The 19,066-nt window shown below is 44.4% G+C and overlaps 1 protein-coding gene across 3 annotated transcripts; it reads right to left on the minus strand.

The window, feature by feature from the left end:
- Positions 1-5,402: 5,402 nt before the first annotated feature.
- On the minus strand, positions 5,403-18,795 carry KLF10 (KLF transcription factor 10). 3 transcript variants are annotated; one of them, XM_068237758.1, is made up of 4 exons: positions 18,640-18,795; positions 15,251-15,478; positions 13,739-14,609; positions 5,403-10,726 (listed from the first exon to the last, which is right to left on the minus strand). In XM_068237758.1, the coding sequence occupies exons 1-4, from the start codon at positions 18,691-18,693 to the stop codon at positions 10,467-10,469; spliced, it is 1,413 nt and encodes a 470-aa protein (XP_068093859.1). In that variant the 5' UTR covers positions 18,694-18,795; the 3' UTR covers positions 5,403-10,466. The 3 variants fall into 3 exon arrangements, with proteins under 3 accessions (XP_068093859.1, XP_068093860.1, XP_068093861.1); XM_068237759.1 differs by lacking the exon at positions 18,640-18,795 and adding an exon at positions 15,698-15,815; XM_068237760.1 differs by lacking the exon at positions 18,640-18,795 and adding an exon at positions 15,622-15,661.
- Positions 18,796-19,066: the final 271 nt, after the last annotated feature.

Below are 19,066 nucleotides of genomic sequence, written 5' to 3' on the forward strand. Positions count from 1 at the left end.
CATGTCCCCATTCAAGATTCGTTCCAAAAGTTTCTGCGCTTCTGCATAGGAAACCGCCATTTTCAGTTTGTCTGTCTGCCCTTCGGGATCTGCACGGCCCCGAGAACATTCACCAAGCTCCTAGTGGAAGTGATATCCATACTAAGAACACGAGGCCTAAGAGTTCATCATTACCTCGACGATGTCCTTCTGTTGGCAGACACGAGACAGCAAAGCCTAGCACACAGACAGATTCTCCTTCAGACTCTTGTGCAGTTTGGGTGGCGGATAAATCACCAGAAGAGCCATCTCGAACCAACGAGAGACCTGGTGTACCTAGGGGCTCGGTTCTTAACAGACCAGAATGCGGTCTGTCTACCGGAAGAGAAGATTGCATTGATAAGGCAAAGAATACTTCAACTCCTGCTTACGAACCAAGTACAGGCCAGATACTGCTTGAGAGTACTGGGTACTATGGTCTCAACTATACCCATGATACCTTGGGCCCAATGGAACACAAGGTCATTGCAGCAGGGTCTACTAAAACAGTGGGATGGCCAGAATCTCCACCAGTCTATCATCATGACGAATACTATGAAGAGGGATTTGAACTGGTGGCTGAGAGATGCGAATCTCCAGCGTCACAGCCAGCTGGCTACGGAGAACCCAGTGATTATATCGACGGATGCCAGTACTTGGGGTTGGGGAGCCACTTGTACAGCCCAATCAGCTCAGGGTCGATGGCCGACTCCCATGAATCATTGGTCAGCGAACAGGTTGGAATTGAGAGCGGCTTACTGCGCCCTCAGACATTTTCAGACTCTGATAGAGAGGAGAGCAGTACTACTTCACATGGACAATGTGACAGCAGTGGCCTATGTCCGCAATCAAGGCGGTACTCGCAGTGACCTACTCCTTCAAGAGACTTCTTTAATATTCAAGTTTGCAATGAGTCACCTTCAGTCCATCTCAGCAATTCACATCCCGGGAGTTACGAATATAGTCCCCGGATTTCCTCAGCAGAGTACAGATATCCAACAACAAGTGGTCGTTGAACCAGGAGGTGTTCAGAGAGATATGTGCCCGGTGGGGAGAACCAGAGCTGGATCTTATGGCGACACCACAGAACAGGAAATGCCACAGATTCTTCAGTCGTTAACCTACCCCCGGAGCGGAGGAGGTGGACGCCTTGTCAGCAACATGGAACTTTCGCATTGCTTATGCCTTCCCACCGGTACCACTAATCCTACGACTTCTACTGAGGCTCAGCAGGGAGCCAGTCACCTTACTGATAATACTACCATACTGGCCAAAGAGGCCCTGGTTCCCTATAGCTCAACAGATGATGATGGAACCTCCTCTCCATCTCCCCTGCAGCCAGGAACTTCTCTCCCAGGGCCCTGTGTTCCATCCCAAACCGAGTCGCCTGAGATTGACGGCATGGAGATTAAGAGGGGGAAGCTGAGGGAAATAGGCTGTTCTGATGCAGTGATATCAACCTTGCTTAGGGCCAGGAAAAATACCACAAACAGGGCCTATCAGAGAATCTGGAAAGTTTATATACAATATGCTATCCAGCAAGATTTCGATCCCTTGGTCCATCAAGTGATGGCTTTCTTGCAGTCAGGGGTGGAGAAAGGCCTAAGTTTCCACTCAATTAAGGTACAGGTTTCGGCAATCTCGGCCTTAACAAGTCAGAGATGGGCCTTTAACCCTCTGATAAAGCAGTTTATTACTGGGGTTATGAAGATTCGTCCTCCTCTTAAGCCATTCTTTGCATCATGGGACTTGCCATTGGTTCTAGATTATTTAGCCAGGTCTCCAATGAATCCAGTAGAAGAATGTACACTACTCAGTCTTACTCTGAAAACGGTGTTCTTAGTGGCTATCTCTTCAGCCCGGAGGGTGTCGGAGCTACAGGCGTTGGGTCATCTAGAACCGTACCTAACGTTTTTCCCGGATAGGGTACAAATTCGACCGGTCCAAGGATTCCTGCCGAAGGTATCTTCCTATTGCCATCTAAATCAGGAATGGACCTTGCCAAACTTCTCTCAGGAAGACTCAGAGGAACTACATGCGCTAGATGTAGCGAGAGCATTGAGAGCCTATATAGCAGCAACTAGAGACTTTAGAAGAACAGAGAGACTCTTTGTTATTCATGCAGGGTATAGGAAAGGAGAAGCAGCTTCAACACGCACCATTGCCGCATGGTTGGTCAGAACAATTCAGGATGCCTATAGATCTGTGGATTTGGCACCACCTAAAGAAATAAAGTCCCATTCAACTAGGAATGTAGCATCATCCTGGGCGGCACAGGTCAGAGTCTCACCACAAAAGATCTGCCAGGCAGCAAACTGGACTACGATTAATACTTTCATGTCACATTATCAAGTAGATGTCACTGCTAACACTTCATTGCAATTCGGAAGAGCTGTCTTATCTTCCGGATCAGTGTGTACTTCTGTTAAATAAAAAATATTGTTTTTGTGCACCTGCAACAGTCTCCCCTCCCATCATTTGTTTTTTGCTAGTTAATTCCCGTTGTGCTGCCATGGAGGCTAGGGGAAAGCGGAAAATTGAATACTTACCTACCGGTAATTTTCCTTTCCCCTAGCATCCATGGCAGCACAGGGTACCCACCCTGTTCGGTGAGGTGCTAGTTACAAAGACACTGAGGGAAGGGTGGCTAAAACACTTATAGTTACTCTGTCCTATGGGGTATTAGGGGTGGGGCCAATACCCGTTGTGCTGCCATGGATGCTAGGGGAAAGGAAAATTACCGGTAGGTAAGTATTCAATTTTCCGCTTTTCAGCACTTTGGAATTGAAAAAAGTGCCAAAAATATTATATACAGTATATATAATATATATATATATAATATACATATATATATACATATATATATATATATACATATACATATATATATATATATATATATATATATATATATATATATATATATATATATACATACATACATACATACATACATACATACATACATACATACATATATATATATATATATATATATACACACACACACACACACACATATACATATATATATATATAATTTTTGGTACATTTTTCAATTCCAAAGTGTATGTGTATATATATATATATATATATATATATATATATATATATATATATATATATATATATATATATATATTCGATTCAAAATTATTCTGGAGTACTTTTTTGCTTGCTGGGGCTCGAAAAGCATTTTATTGCTAAAGGCCCATATGCAATTCACGTTTTCTCCTAGGTGATATATTCACACCGTTTCATCAAATGCCTTTTATACCACCAGCAAGAAACAAAATACTCAAAATAATTTTCCTAGTACTTTTTCATCCACTTTTAGGAACATTTTCAATTGTAAAATGCGTAATGCTTTTACACTTGCTTTGTTAACTTGCGTTGCGTTATCCTGTTTTACCGCAGAAAAAAAAGTCAATACAAGTCAATGGGGCCTAGCAAACTAACCGCGCCGTGCCAGAAGTGCCCGATTCACCGCAAAGTCAAAAGTGCATTTCGCCTGACATCTGCGGGGCACAGTTGAAGTAATGCAAGTCAATGGGCGACGTGAGAATTTTACAAATGTTGGCGGCGGTTGGGGAAACCCGGGGGGTGGTGTTGCAGTACTATGTCTGCACACTCTGCCTCAGGGTCATATTTTAGTCATTTTGTGCGGTGCAATGCGGCGGGGCATCTCTCTACAAACACAACTTTCAAGTATAAAACCAGCCTGAGGCCTTGTTCACATTGCGTTCGGCTCGCATGTCCGTCCGCGGTGGCCTTATTTTTAGGCGTTTTTTTCTTTCCTGTTCCCGGCGCTTCGGTGGGCGGGTTTTTTTTTGGGGGGGGGGGGGGGTTAGCGGTTTCCGAAGCGTTATTCCCGGGCGTTTTGGTAATTCACACCCTGACGCAAGTCAGGAAGTGAACTCTTTGAACCGGAAAATAAATACATTGGGCTTGATTCACAAAGCCGTGCTAACTGTTTTAGCACATAAAGTGCCGTTCGCGGACTTTTGCGCTCGCAAAGTGCCGCGATTCGCGCGATCGTGGACTTTTGCGCGTGCAAAAGTCCTCGATCGCGTGAATCGCTGCACTTTGCGCCCGCAAAAGTCCGTGAACGGCACTTCACGTGCTAACTGTTTAGCACACCCGTGCTTAAGTTAGCACGGCTTTGTAAATCAAGCCCGATGTATTTATTCTTAAAAACGCGAACGCAATCGCTCCACAAAGCGGTTGTGTGCGTTTCACGTTTTTCCTATACCTTTTCCTATTCCATTATAGCAAAAACGCCCTAAAATGGCTCAAGCACCGCTTTTGAAAACTGACAGCGCACGGAACGCTTTAGTCTGAACTACACCATAGCACAACATGGTGTAACCGCTTTCTGTGCACTTTGGAAAAAACACCCGCGCTGACATTTTTTAAAAAACGCCTCTAATGTGAACAAAGCTTGAAAGTTATTTTTAAAGGGATTCTTTTGCATAAAATAAAAACTGACAGTTACCTGGGGCTTCTATCGGCTCCCTGCAGCGGTCATGTCCCGCGCCGTACTCCTACGATTTTCCGTTATAGTTAGATGAATAATTAGACTGGTGCCAGCGGCGGGGAACGGAAGATCGTAGAAGGACGGTGCAGGACATTACAGCTGCAGGGGGCCGATAGAAGCCCCAGGTAAGTGTCTGTTTTTGTTTTTTTATTTATGCAAGAGAACCCCTTTAAGTGCTGTTGTGTTTTAATTAAAAAAAAAAAAAGGTTTAAAATTCTGACTAAAACACAATATTGGCCTCAATTCACTAAGCAGTTTAGATTAGTCTACTGATGGTTTTTAGTCTACTGATGGTTTGGTGTAAATCAGTTGCATCAAAGGGGAATTCACTAATAACTACCAAATGTTTTAGACCGGTTTTTAGACCTGGTCTAAAACATTCGGTAAAGCAGGGGAAATTATCAAAAGATGCAATTCACAAAAGACTAGCTATGACTGACATCCTTCTCCTCTGACGAGCTCTCCTCTGGATACAATTAAACTCCTGCATAATTAATTCAAAAGGTTCCATCCTCACGTCTAAAATACCTCACAGATTTATTTTACTGACAGAAATCAGCTGGTCTAATCTGTCAGAAAAAGTGGGCATGGTTACTCCTTGTTTGCCTTTGTGAATTGCATCTTTTGATCATGTCCCCCGCTTTGCCAAATAAATTATCAAATGTTTTAGACCAGGTCTAAAACATTACACCAAACCATCAGTAGACTAAAAACCATCAGTAGACTAGTCTAAACTGCTTAGTTAATTGAGGCATTAAGTGGGTCGTTTGCAAAAGCCCCATAATTTTGCTAATTTTTAATAATAAATGAAGCAGTTTTAAGAGTAGTAAGCACACAAAAACAAAAATGTGATATAAAATTGTTCTTTTATTCAATAATATGTAGAAAATACAAAGTATAATGCAACATTGTGCAAATGATATATACATATACGTCACAAAATGTCCCTTGCACCTTAAGAGCAACAATAAACCATGCTCAAACCTGTGCAAATGTCCATGGAAAGAAGGACAGTAAAATAAAAAGCAATACACACTGTTGACGGGAGTCAGCCATTTTGTTGAAGGTGTAGAGTCATGTGATGACAGTTGCTGACGCGATGCAGAGGCAGCGGAATGAATACGGCGCTAATGTCCCGACAGTCCTGATAAGCTGCCTCAACAACTCAATGCCCGAAACTAGAACAGGTATGTATTTTTGCATTAGCTAACCAGCTTCAGTGTCACACAAAATAAATCCAGAATTTGTATTTGTGACCAAAGTGCACTTCAAACAAACAAAAACAACGTACAACTTCTGACATCATAAAGCTAAAAGAGATGTACCAAAAGCAACTGAAACCTGCAGCTTCCTTTCTCTATTAAGTACATCAATTTAAAGGGATGGTCCACACCAAAGTGGTACTGGAATTACCCCCTAGCATCTTAAAATGTCCCCGAAATTTGTGCAATATAAACTGATCATCCGGTGATAATTTACGTAATCAGCGGTTACCTTTAGTGAAAACTGCATGTCTAACTGCTCAGCAGTTTAACAGAACAGAGATACAGTGAGTACAGTGTAGTATAGTTAAAGCCTCAACCTAGACATAGTTTCATTTTATTTTGCACATAAAGCAAACACTTCCCTGAGCTGGGCCTTTAAGACCAACAGGAAGGCTTGAAACACCGAAGGGGAAGAACATCCTCTTAAAGTGGACCTGAACTATTGCACAGGACTGAAGGTAAACAGAGGAATACACCCTGTATGTATTGAGAGAGTTTAGCCTGTCTACGTCCTGTCTCTGCCTGGCAGAGCAGATAATTTGCATGCATAGGCTGTTAACCCTATGTCTTCTCCCACAAAAGCAGGAAGTAGACACACTGCAGATTTGTATCAGCTGTAACAAAGACATTATTTCTTTAAAGGGAATGTCCAAGCAAAATAAAAAAATGAGTTTCACTTACCTGGGGCTTCTACCAGCCCCATGCAGCCATCCTGTGCCCTCGTAGTCACTCACTGCTGCTCCAGTCCCCCGCTGGCAGCTTTCTGACCTTGGAGGTCGGCGGGACGCATTGCGTACATTTTTACGCATTCCCGCTATTGCAGGAACATTAACACATACATTTTTACGCATTACTGGTTTAATGCGTAAAAATGTACGCATTAAACCAGTAATGCGTAAAAATGTATGTGTTAATGTTCCTGGAGCAGCAGTGAGAGACTACAAGGGCACAGGATGGCTGCATGGGGCTGGCAGAAGCCCCAGGTAAGTGAAACACATTTTTTTATTTTGCTTGAACCTTCCCTTTAAAGGTTATTATGCTGTTGCTTATCTTTTAGAGCAACAAGGGAGCTCTGAGTTCAGGTCCACTTCAACACGCTCAGTAGTAGAACCCCTCTTTGGTATTTTTCTGTAATAATAGTTTTTCAATGCAGCTTTCACAGGTGGCAACCTCTGATTATAGACTTTATCATCACACCTATAAAATCAGATTACACTTCACAAGTTTATTTCAGGGCCACTTTATATCTCTCAGCAGTGTCGTCTGTGCATGTTGGTTGCCAGCTCCGCCCACCCCCTGCAGCTACAGTAAACGCCCATCAGTGGCAAAAGGAGACCTCTTTGCCTGATTGTATACGATAGATGGATTGGCGAGACAGATCGGCGAACCCTGTCAGCGGTATTTCAGAGCTGAAATCATGAGAGATATAAAAAGTTGAGGATTTGGGTGGACTAACCCTTTAAGCAGTGACTGGTTTCGTAAACATTAACAGGGGATGGGAATCATTCATTGTTTACCCCATAAGCTGATATTTCACCCACAACACGTCACAGTTAGTAAACTTCCAAGTGTGCATACATGCCTTTGCCTGGATTGCATGTACACAAAGAATGTGAGATTTGAGTTGAGAACCCCGGCCAACCATCCACAAACCACACCCACTTTCCGTGTTAAATTCTACATAATAAGGACTCAAATGTGGCAACTTCTGCTCTAAACATCTTCTATGACCCATTTCTAAACACTTACTAAACTAGTATGCACCAGTGTGCAAGTGAAGACATCCCCCGAGATTGCACATGCCCGCCCTTAAAGAGACACTGAAGCGAAAAAAAATAAATTATAATGATTTGTATGTGTAGTACAGCTAAGAAATAAAACATTAGGAGCAGAGACAGAAGTCTAATATTGTTTCCAATACTTGAAGAGTTAAGAAACTTCAGTTGTTATCTATGGAAAAGAGCCACTGAGCTCCACAACTTTCAGTCGCAGAGAGCTCTGTCTTCTAAAGCTTGTTATCTCAACTGTCAGTCACTGTATTGTTTTTATCTTCAGCAGAGGACAGGTTAAAAAGTTCCCTGGCCTGCTCTGTAAAATCATTTAGAATGCGGAGTAGTGTGAAAACTGCAAATATTAGAGAATGATGCAATATTATAAAAAACACTATAGAACTGAAAATAAAAATGAGAATAATTTTCTTTGCTACTAATGTTCTAGTAATTATCCGTACTACACAACCAATTGATTATATCATCATTTTTTTTCCGCTTCAGTGTATCCATCATGAATCAAAACTTGTGAGAAGGCTCTGGTGGAAGGAGCCATAAGTTAAACTCTTCACAGTCACTGCTCTAAAAAGGTAGTATTTGGTTTGGTTCATCACACAAGCCTCTCACATGTGTAAAGAGTCCCTTTAGAAACATGGCAGGAGGTCCTTATATACTTTACTGGATTGTAAGCCTAATTAAACTCAAAACTGAACAAGGCAAATTCTAAGTGCAATTGAGGCGATGAGTGATATAAACAGTGAAACAGTACATAGAAGCAAAGTGGTGCGCAGAATTTGTTTTTCATAGGCCAAAAGTACTTGGAACTGCAGTCAACCTTGCTTAATCCTCTGTCTAGATTTAGCTGGTGTCTGCATCACATCAGGGGTGACCCCATGCCACATAAAGTAAGAAGATAGAGAAGAGATGCCACACTATGTTTCCCAGAATCCCAACATGATGGAAGAAACCATGCATATACAGGAGAAAGGGGGGGGGGATGTTACAGGAAGTGGGTGTAAGATTTCATCTCTACTAACGGGAAATAACAAGCTCTGGAAATCTGAAGTCTATATGGCTTGGGGCTAAGCTGCAGGTAAGCACAACTTCACAAGAATTTTTTCAGCTCGAGCAGACCTGAACTATAATCCTTATAGTTTGCTCTAATCAACATAATTTGCCTTGTTCAGTTTCGGGTTCGGCTGGGCATCAAGGTAAACAGCTCAAAATAATGAATATTTTGACACCCACAATACTGCATTCAAAAAGAATGGACTGGTGCCCTTTAAGGAAGAACTCCAGCCAGTGTCATTCCAGGGAAGTGTGACAATCCTGGAAGGGTGTGTCACTGGATGCCAGCTGTTGGGGTCACAGCTTCTCGGTCTTCTGCAGCCACTGGGTGGACCTTCGCTTTTTTTACTTCATGCAGGGCAATGACTAAAGACTCCTACTAACATTTATATAGTGCTTTTCTCCCATAATGCTTGAGCACCTGAAGCGAGAAGCATATATCTTGGGGAGTCCTCAGCAAACTTCCATAATCTGATATCACTTTCCTAGTCTAGTGAAAATGATTGGGGGGAAAGCCTTAGGCCATTCATTTTTGGGAGAGCATCCAAGGACTGCAGAAGACCAGGAAGCTCTGAAAACTCAGCAACAGGTCCTCCTTGGTAAGTATCCTACCCACGTCATCGCAAGGTACCGGGCGGGAGAACTCCTTTAAGCGTACAAAAAGGTTGTTGTTCATGTGTTTAGGCAGCTCATGTGAGTGTTGTCCATTACTTAAGTAACATTTCCAAATGCTCAGTCAAGCAAGTATAAAGAAATAAAAAAAATTGTTACAGTGCATTACAAAAGTGCGAAATTTTCAAATGGAATGGCGTTACCACACAACAGAGTTGGTATTCCAAAACTATTAATATGTCTCACGAGTCCAAAGTTGACTCCCATAGGTGAAACCGAACACTGCCACACCTTGATTTAAGAATATTGCTGGTCTCTCTCAGACCTGGAGGTGGCAACAACTTTAAATATTTACAGGTCTGTAAAAAGAACCCCAAAGAAATAGTTCAGTGGTAAAGGTGATCAATGAGATGTCCATAAGTTTGAGCTCATGCAAATTTTATGCAGTTTAAGTGGACCAATCAAAACAAAATCGTCAACTACTGCATGCATTTGATTGGTCCAATGCCAACCTGCATACATTTGCATGAATTAAACAAATCTCCATCAATTATGAGCATTTCACTAACCACCTCTAGCCAGTTTATCAGTTCAAAGACCTCTAAGTTTTCACCTGTTCTCAAAAAGTACCATCTAACAAAGTTTAGATATTGTACTATTATTATATAAAAAAAAACTACTTTTTTAAATGAAAGAACTTATCTAGTCAAATATTTAATTTATATTAGTTAACCTTTGCTCTAAATGAATGGTTAGTAGTATAGGATGTTATTACTAGTATGAGCAGGGAGTATAAGGCCCCAACCCATTTAAGTTAGTTACAAGTCAGGCAGCATAGAACAGCCAAAAATAGCCACTTTTACCAGGTAGTAGTAAACAAGCTTACAGTTCTGTAAGCAATACTAGAACACAAAGGGCTAGACTCATCGCAATACACACTGTCTTGGCAGCGCTCCCTATCGCACCACGCAAGAATACTATGCACTCATCCATCTTCTCCAGTGCAAACACAAGTATAGGAGCCAGAGTCCTTGTCAAAGTTATACTGACACCGCCGCCATGCTTCACGGGCTGCAATTTCTTCTGGCCAATCGGACTCACATCTGTCTAGGAGTGGAGGTGACTTGTCACCACACCTGTCACCTACGACGCACCACGACACTTTCAGGCAGAGAACTGGGAGCTCTGACGGCTCGTTCACTGGATGGGTGCGGAGGACGGCGGGACTGCCACCTCGCTCAGCCTGCTGACCTCCATCTGCCAGGTCGGGAGCTTTTTGGTGGAGAGATGGCGTCTGGCGTGTTTGGTCAGGTGATCGCTGCGCATGAAGCGGCGGTCACACTTCGGGCAGGCAAATTTCTTTTCTCCGGTGTGCGTGCGCCGGTGGCGGGACAGTTCATCAGAGCGGGCAAACTTTCTTTCGCAGCCTTCCCAGCTGCAAGTGAAGGGTTTCTCACCTGTGTGCAGAAAAAGTCAAGAGGTAAGAGGAGGCTGGTCACATACACTGTGTTTACTCCAAAATGTGTTCTAGTTCTGAGCTGGTCAACAGTAGATTCTAATGGCTTTGCTTTTGGACTGCTATAACCATCTACAGATAAAAGGAGCCCACATATAAAAACAGAAATGCTTAGTTTAAAATGAAGCCGTTTCCACTAGAGCGAATCTGCGTGTTTTCTGCATGCGATTCACCTGTAATGTAATTTATAGGAAAATCGCATGCATTTTCGCCATGCGAATTTACCATGCAAATTTGCTCGCGTTTTCGCAATTAATGTAAAGGCACACAGGCACTGACATGGTTAAAATCGCATACTTACGAAAATACGCGAATTTTAACGCGTTTTCCCGTTAAAATTCTCATGCAAATGCTTACGTATTTGCATCTGCCTGCAAATTCGTTTACATGTTTTCCGCACCGGAATCACACCGCACTAGTGGAAACGTAGCCTTACTGCTGTCTTCCATTTAGCAGCTGATATAAAAAGCACTGCCATAGACTCTAATGTTATTTTCAATGATTAGCAGCTATCAGCAGTAAAAAAAAAAAAAAAAAAAAAAAAAAAGTAGCTGGTACCCAGGGGCCGCCCGCTATGCACAGTGCGGCCACAAATACTGCCGCTTCGGAAATTAACATTACAGTCTACGGCCACGATTATCATGAGAAAGGAGCAATTCTGCTGCATGCTAAAATAGCGGCAATTAATATCAGAGTCTATGGTGGCCAGAGGTGCCCTTTCTAACGATAATCGGTAGATAGGCTTAGGTAGGGGAAGTTTTAGGGTTAGGCGTGTTGCACCACCAGGAGGGGGGTGTGTGTGTGTGGTGTGTGTGTGTGTGTGTGTGTGTGTGTGTGTGTGTGTGTGTGTGTGTGTGTGTGTGTGTGTGTGTGTGTGTGTGTGTGTGTGTGTGTGTGTGTGTGTGTGTGTGTGTGTGTGTGTGTGTGTGTGTGTGTGTGTGTGTGTGTGTGTGTGTGTGTGTGTGTGTGTGTGTGTGTGTGTGTGTGTGTGTGTGTGTGTGTGTGTGTGTGAGGTTAGGCCACCACCAGGAATAGCTGTTGGTTCATGTTAGGTACCACTGGGAGGGTTTTAGGGTTAGGCACCACCAGGAGGTATCCGGGTTAGGCATGGGTATAGGGAGGGTTCTGTGTGAGAGTAGGGTTAAGTTACAGTAAAATAGCATAATTAACTAGAATATCAGTAATTGTCTCTAGGAGAAAATATCCAAAAACAGAATTAAAAACCGGTCACAGAGTTTCTACTAGTTTCCACTCTACTAGATAAATACAGAAGGTCCGCACACTCATATGTAGACCAAGTCTGCTGTTTTATTCAAAAAACGTGACACAATTCCATTCCATAACCAACGATTCATTTCGGGGCCCCGAGGGGTCCCCTTTGTCAAGGTAAACACACATTCTGTGTGTTTACCTTGACAAAGGGGACCCCGAGGGGCCCCCGAAACGAATCGTTGGTTATGGAATGGAATTATCACGTTTTTTGAATAAAACAGCAGACTTGGTCTACATATGAGTGTGCGGACCTTCTGGACTTATCATTGACTGTTACTCAGGTCCAGCACCTCCACAGTGGTGTGCGGTTTCTCCTCGGATTCTCCACTCTACTAGAGACCATTAACTGACATTGAAGGCCAGGGCAGCAAGTTTACCCTCCATTAACTATTAACACTACAGCAAGCCATACCTGCTAAATCAGTGCTTTTATTGTAGCATGGGCGCCATGGGGAAGTCTGTGCAGAGGAGAGTTCTGGTGCATTTACAGTGGCTTCTGACGGGTTAGATTAGTCCACCTCCCACTCACCTGCACTAGGCTGCTCATGCTTTGTCATACAAGTGACTGGGAGCTGCACCACTCTGCACCTGGGTGGGACCCGCTGTCAATGCAGCAAATTGCCATTCTGTGAGCAGACTTCCACCCAGCATCCATGCTACAATCACAGCTCTGTTTAGAGTAAAGATGATGATAATTAAGCAGATGAGACTTAAAGGCAGCCATACACTGGTCGATTGCCACCAGATCGACCAGCAAATAGATCCCTCTGTAATCGAATATGATCAAAGAGGTATCTATTGGCTGCCTACACTGCAAACAGATTTTGAATCAAGTTCACTATGAAACTGATTCACAATCTGTGGAGGGGCCGCTGCCGCCCCCTGCATACATTACCTGATCTGGCCGGCGTGAGTTCCCCGGTCTCCGCTCTGGGCTCCAGCTTCACTTTACTTCCTGTTGGGGGAAGTTTAAACAGTAGAGCTCTACTGTTTAAACTTCCTTTTGGGACAGGAAGTGAGTGAAGCCAGCCAGAGCCCAGCGCAGAGAAGGGACCGCAAGGACAGGCGCCGGCAGAACAGGTAATATATTGCCGCTAGCATCGGTCAAACATTCGAACGCCGCTATCGGCACACTCCCGACCCGCCGGCGATTGAGCGGACAGATCGACGGGAACGATCAATTTCGGATGGAAATCGATCGTTCAGCCAGCGTTTGCGCAACGATTTCACAGCAGATTCGATCACAATGATCGAATCTGCTGTTTTCAGGTCTATGATTCAGACATTACTGATGCATGAAAGATCAGTAGGCAACTTGTATTGTTTAAAAAAATAAATAAATATGGCAGCATCCACATCCCTCTCACTTCAGGTGTCCTTTAAGCAATCACAATTTCCAGTATGCTGCTGGGCAGAAACTGGTAGGATTTGCTCAGAATGATTATTGTGAAATAGTGGAGGGAAGTTATCCAAAAATTCTTCGATAGAATTATCAGCTAGTAGAGCATGCTTGAAAAAAGGATAAGCAGTTTTTTTGGCAGAAGACGATGTGCCTTATCTCATTACAATAAATCAGATTCAAACTTGTACTAGATGATGAAGCTTGAACCTGATTGGTTGCAGACAGTTGAAGGTCATTCCTTGAGTGCAGAAGGAAAGGGTTCACCAGTTTTTTCCGTACCTGTGTGAGTTCTCATGTGGGCCTTCAGATGAGAACTCTTGAAGTAAGTCTTTCCACACCCAGGCTGGTTACAGATGTGGCTCCTGATCCGGGAGGCATCTACAGGCGAGGGAAATTTGGCTTCGGAAGGTGAAACCCCCGGTGCAGGTGCAATCAGTGAAAGTCTGGTGCTGCCATTCAATGCAGTCTTCGTACTGTGCACTACAGGCGGGGGCATCATAAACATCACTGTCCCTTTAGGCATCTGCGCTCCCATATAGAAGACCGGCTGCATAACTGCCGGGGGCTGGGCTGGTGTGCCGGCCACCATTGTCGTCATCACCGAATTGCTTGAAGAAAACGGAACCATCTGGCACAAGACTGGCAATTGTGGCATTCCGTTTGCAGCTACTGGTGTGGATACCAGCACTGGTGGTGATGGCATTTGCACTGGAAGGAGACGGGCATCAGGAGAACTGGGTTTCATAAGAGACACTTGAAGGGGAGCAGGAGAAAGGCCACCCAGGTTGACATTTCCTGGAAAGACAGTAGGTGGAGTCTGTGCTTCAGTCTTGACTTGCTCAGAAACTGGCACAGCAGTCTGCACAACCACAGTCTTCTGGTGAGGGCTGTCGGTTGCACCATAGTCATTATTAGTCTTTGGTGTAAAGGCAGGTTGGCTGTAGAACTGAGCATCTGCGGTATGCCGGATGACGCTTGTCACCTGGGCTTTCTGATGGGAATACTGGCTGCTTTCTCGTACATTAGGAGCTGGATTAGTAGGGACTGTGCCGGTGAAAGGCCCGCTCTTCTCAGTAGTCATAGGCACTAGGTTGATGCTCGGAGAATGCAACATTTCAAACTCAGAAGGGCTGTATGGAGGCGTCAGGCACTGCAACATAAGAATGAGAGTCCTGGTTACTTCACCATTCTAGGCCATTTACAATTAAGTATACATTTTAGAATCTCAGTACCGAGAATTTAAATTATGAACTCTGGACTAGGCCTCTGAAAGGTTACATCTGACTTTATCTACACCCCAAATAAGAATCCTAAATTTAATGCATACCTGAAGTGACATGATAAGATAAAGATAGGTACATATAGAACTAATCCTATTTATTAGTGGAGCCCAAGGCAAGATATATTTGTTTTGGAATGAGTGAAGAAGGGTAAGATACAATGACAGGTTTGTACTGAAGTCTGTGTACCTGTTGCAGACCACCCATTCACTACTCAGCCCTGATAACATCACTAGACATTACAGAATCTCGCCAACAGGGATGCAGACAGGAGTACAAAGTGGTTGTAATCTATCTTCCATACTACTTAAAGGATGTATTTATAGCTGTCTATGTCCCAGCTGGAGACACAAACTCAGAGCAGAGTGCAGTAAATTTCATCAGCAACTATATGTGGGATAAAGACTTTTCATTGTGTACTGTGCAAGAGTTCAGGTCCACTTTAAGAACTAGACAAAACCTACTGGTTAGAGGTGTGCTTAAAGGACTCAATGACAGAAGACAGACTTACAAAAGGCGGGATTGTACTGAAGTCCGTCGTCATCATGTTGTCTTCACTCTCAGACAGATCTGATGCTGGGGTGATTGGTCTCAGATCAGTGTAGCTTTTTGGCTCTGGTTTCCATCGGCTGCTCATGTACATGAGAGCTTCCACGGCCTCAAAGTCGCCTTTCTCTGCAGCTGACTTCCAGGCAGATCCACCACATCGCTGAATGCTGGATACTTCCATTTTATCCATCTACAGAAAACAAGAACATCCACATTATGGAGATTAATAAATAAATGAAACAATTTGCCAGGAACTCAAACTGTGCTGCAGTCCACACTGATGAGGTCCATTAGCTCTTGTACAAACAAAACATTTTCTGCTATGCAACCTACATCTGTAGTACCAAACAGCTTCTGTCATTTCTGTAAAAAGTCCAATTCAGTGTACATATTCTGCTTTTCCCATTACCTCTCCACATTCAAATAGGCAAGTGAGACAACTAGCTGAAAAAAACCCTTTCATTCCAATCTGTTCAGTCAAATGACATTTGTGGAGGTCCCCTTTAGAAGAACTGCTTTACTATACTTGTTGTTCACATATTGAAATAAAAAAAAAAAAAGTTTGGCTCCTCCGCCCCTGCTGGCCGGAAGCCAGGACTTGTGTCACGTGCGTGCTGCTCATCAGACACACAACACATCACGTAAGCTTTTTTTTTTTTTTGTGCGAGTCTCTCTGTGTTTTCCCCGCCCCCTCCACAACCACAGTGCAGCGCAGTCATTGGACGACTCTGCACTGGGCGGGCACGTGAAGGAAGCATGATCAGCTGCTGCCCTGCAGTCCTCAGGAAGCGTGAACCCGGCCAGCCGCGGCGTCACAACCTTTCACCTAGTTTCTGATTTCCCCGCGCGCCGCGCATCTCTCACACACACAGGCGCGTACCCGCCACCACCCAACAAACTACTGCTGCGAGGCACACCATAGGAGCAGAACGGATGCTGGGAAAACGAATATCATCATTAGTGTTTATATTATAGAGCTGAAGCTCTGCAGCACTTTACAGAGTATATGCAGTCTTGTCACTAACTGTCCTTTACTCCCAGGGTGAAAAAGGAACGCAATCTTTACTTACCTGGAGCATCTTCCAGCCCCTAGAAGTCTTCTGGGTCCCTCGCCACAGCTCCAGTGCTCCCTGGTGTTCTGCTGGCTGCCTACAAAGCTCGCCCATCCATAACTCGAGCCTATGCATTACTGTGCAGGCGCAGTACACGCCCAGTGACATGGGCGCAGCCGTGCGCATGCATAGAAGCACCGACCTGCCAATGGGTCAACAAGCTTTGCGGGCAGCTAACGGGATACCGGGAGCACCTGAGCTGTGGTGAGGGACCCAGAGGACTTCTAAGGGCTGGTAGAAACCCCAGGTATGTAAATACTGCGTTGCTTTTTCACCTCGGGAGTCCTTTAAGGCCCATACCCATGTAGGTCTGAACCCTGCCATGGCAGAGAATAACGACTGCCATGGCAGAGAATCAGGCGCTCTGACCAGTGTGGGTACAGCAATCGCAGGAGGATGGCAAAAGATCCAGCGTCTCGGGCGTCGCTCCTCAGCACCATAAAATGCCATTGTTTTTGCCACTCCGTCTCACGCACCGGTCGTCCCTCTGTGCCCCCCCAGCACAGCATAGCGCCATACGTGTCGGCCAGAGGCTGATGACGCTGTATACGCATATATACAGCGTTTTCAGTGCTCTTTTGCCCTGCAGGAATTGGTACCCAATCCCTTTGGGCAACAGAGATCCAGCAGATCATCGCCAGATAAGTATGTAGCTATGGCAAGTGGTAGAGATTGGCCAAAACCCTCTGGAGAGAGTGTCAGTATGAAAATGACAGGGACAGTGGATACTGAATAGCAGCCACAGCCTGAGGCATCTCATTTTGGGCAAGTATCCCAACAAAATATGGGCATTTGTATTGAGAGTCCACAGCACTGCAGCCATTGTTCACCTTTAGTCCCAGCGTTAATCTGGCGATTGGAACCACAAAACAGGCCCCCACAATTGTTTGCAATACGGAAAAACATAATGCCAAACCACTACCAAAAAATGTCCATGGGGACTGTCGATGGTCCCATTCAGTGGCGTAGCTAAGGAGCTGTGGGCCCTGATGCGAGTTTTACAATGGGGCCCCCCAAGCACTCTACACATAACAATTGATACGGTGCACCAAAACCTGCCAATGGCAGCTACAGTGTCAGGTACAAGAAGGGGATGGGGAATAGCTTGTTAATGATCACCACTATGCAACGTATCTATAGAAGTGATTTTTATGAGCACAGGACCCATAGAGAGCTAATACTGTAATTGAGGCAGGGCCCTTCGGGGCCCCTCTGGCCCAAGGGCCCCGATGCGGTCGCTACCTCTGCAACCCCTATTGCTACGCCCCTGGTCCCATTTAAGTAATATAAGGGGTTTATGAGTGGACTGTGATTGGTGCAAAATGTTTCCAATTCCTGTCTCAGTGACTGAGCCACAGCTCTCAAAAGCTTTGCAAAACAAAAGACAACAGCAGCAGCAATCACAGTGATCAGTACTGGGAGGTCCCTGCTGTGTAGCCCACAAAAATATATTCAAGCCCACTAAAAGCTGACTTGCATAAGCCTCAATGGGGCAGACCTGAATGTCTATACAAATGACTTGCTCAGTTTACCTTCTAAGGTGTCCACTAATGATACAATCTTGATTGTGCAATCATACCAGTAGAAGAATAAGCTGGAGGTATATACTTTGAATGGATACTTAAGATATTCCCTTACATTACACAGAAGTGGTAAGATTGCACAATCAAGATTGTATCATTAGTGGGCACCTCACGTGAAAATATGTTTATACTACCAATTGTACAGCAATGCACAAGATAAGGGTGGAATAATATTCCCAACTTAATTTTAACTGTGCAGAACTCCAGAATAATGAAACTATACCAATAAAGTTACTTATAATAATAACACTGTTACCACTGTAAAACATAAATAATTTACCAGTAGGTCTGATAAGCGCAGCTCAGTATTGAATGATAAATAAAAGAACATCATGCCTTCTTTTCAAGTGTTGGTTATGTTTCAAACTACACATCTATTGTATTTCTTAGTATTTGTGTTGTTGCTGCATGTCCTGATTGCACAATGTGTATCTGTACTCACCTCTATTGTCTGTTATGTACTATATACAGAATATATATACTGCACTATAGAATATGTTGGTGCTATACATATATACATAAAAATAATAATGCCCAGGCAAGATGGGCAACTACAAAAAGGACCATCTACAGCTATTTTTTTTAGTAAGAACCTGTTCACAGCTGTCCCCAAATGCTCCACCCCTGGTGCAGATGATCCCTTGCTGGCCACTTACCCTGCTGCTGTTGTGCAGATGGAGGGGAGAGCTGTAGCTGAGCATGGCTTGCATAGAACAATGATGATGATAGGTAGTGCTGGAGAGGTTATTGCAGTCTGTACACAGCAGCCGCCTTATCTCTTCTATCCTCAGTTTCCCAGCTGCTCCATTCAGATAGCACTCAGTGCTCCCACAACGTAGCCGTGGGCGGGGAGAAGGGCGACCAATGGGCGGCAAAGGTGTGTAGATCGGCAGCCAATCAGCTCGCAGTCGGCGCGTGATCAGCTGCTGCCGAGCGGCGTGGTGGAGTGCGAGTCACTGCATGGTACACAGAACCCCGGGAAGCCCCAGCAGGGTGGTGATGCAGCATCCCGGCATCCCCCTCACTCATCGTGCAGCAGGGATGGGGGCAGGAGAAAAGGGGAGGGGCCTAGACAGGGGAGGG

The sequence above is a fragment of the Hyperolius riggenbachi genome, chromosome 5 (assembly GCF_040937935.1).
Source record: "Hyperolius riggenbachi isolate aHypRig1 chromosome 5, aHypRig1.pri, whole genome shotgun sequence".
Classification (NCBI taxonomy): Eukaryota; Metazoa; Chordata; class Amphibia; order Anura; family Hyperoliidae; genus Hyperolius; species Hyperolius riggenbachi.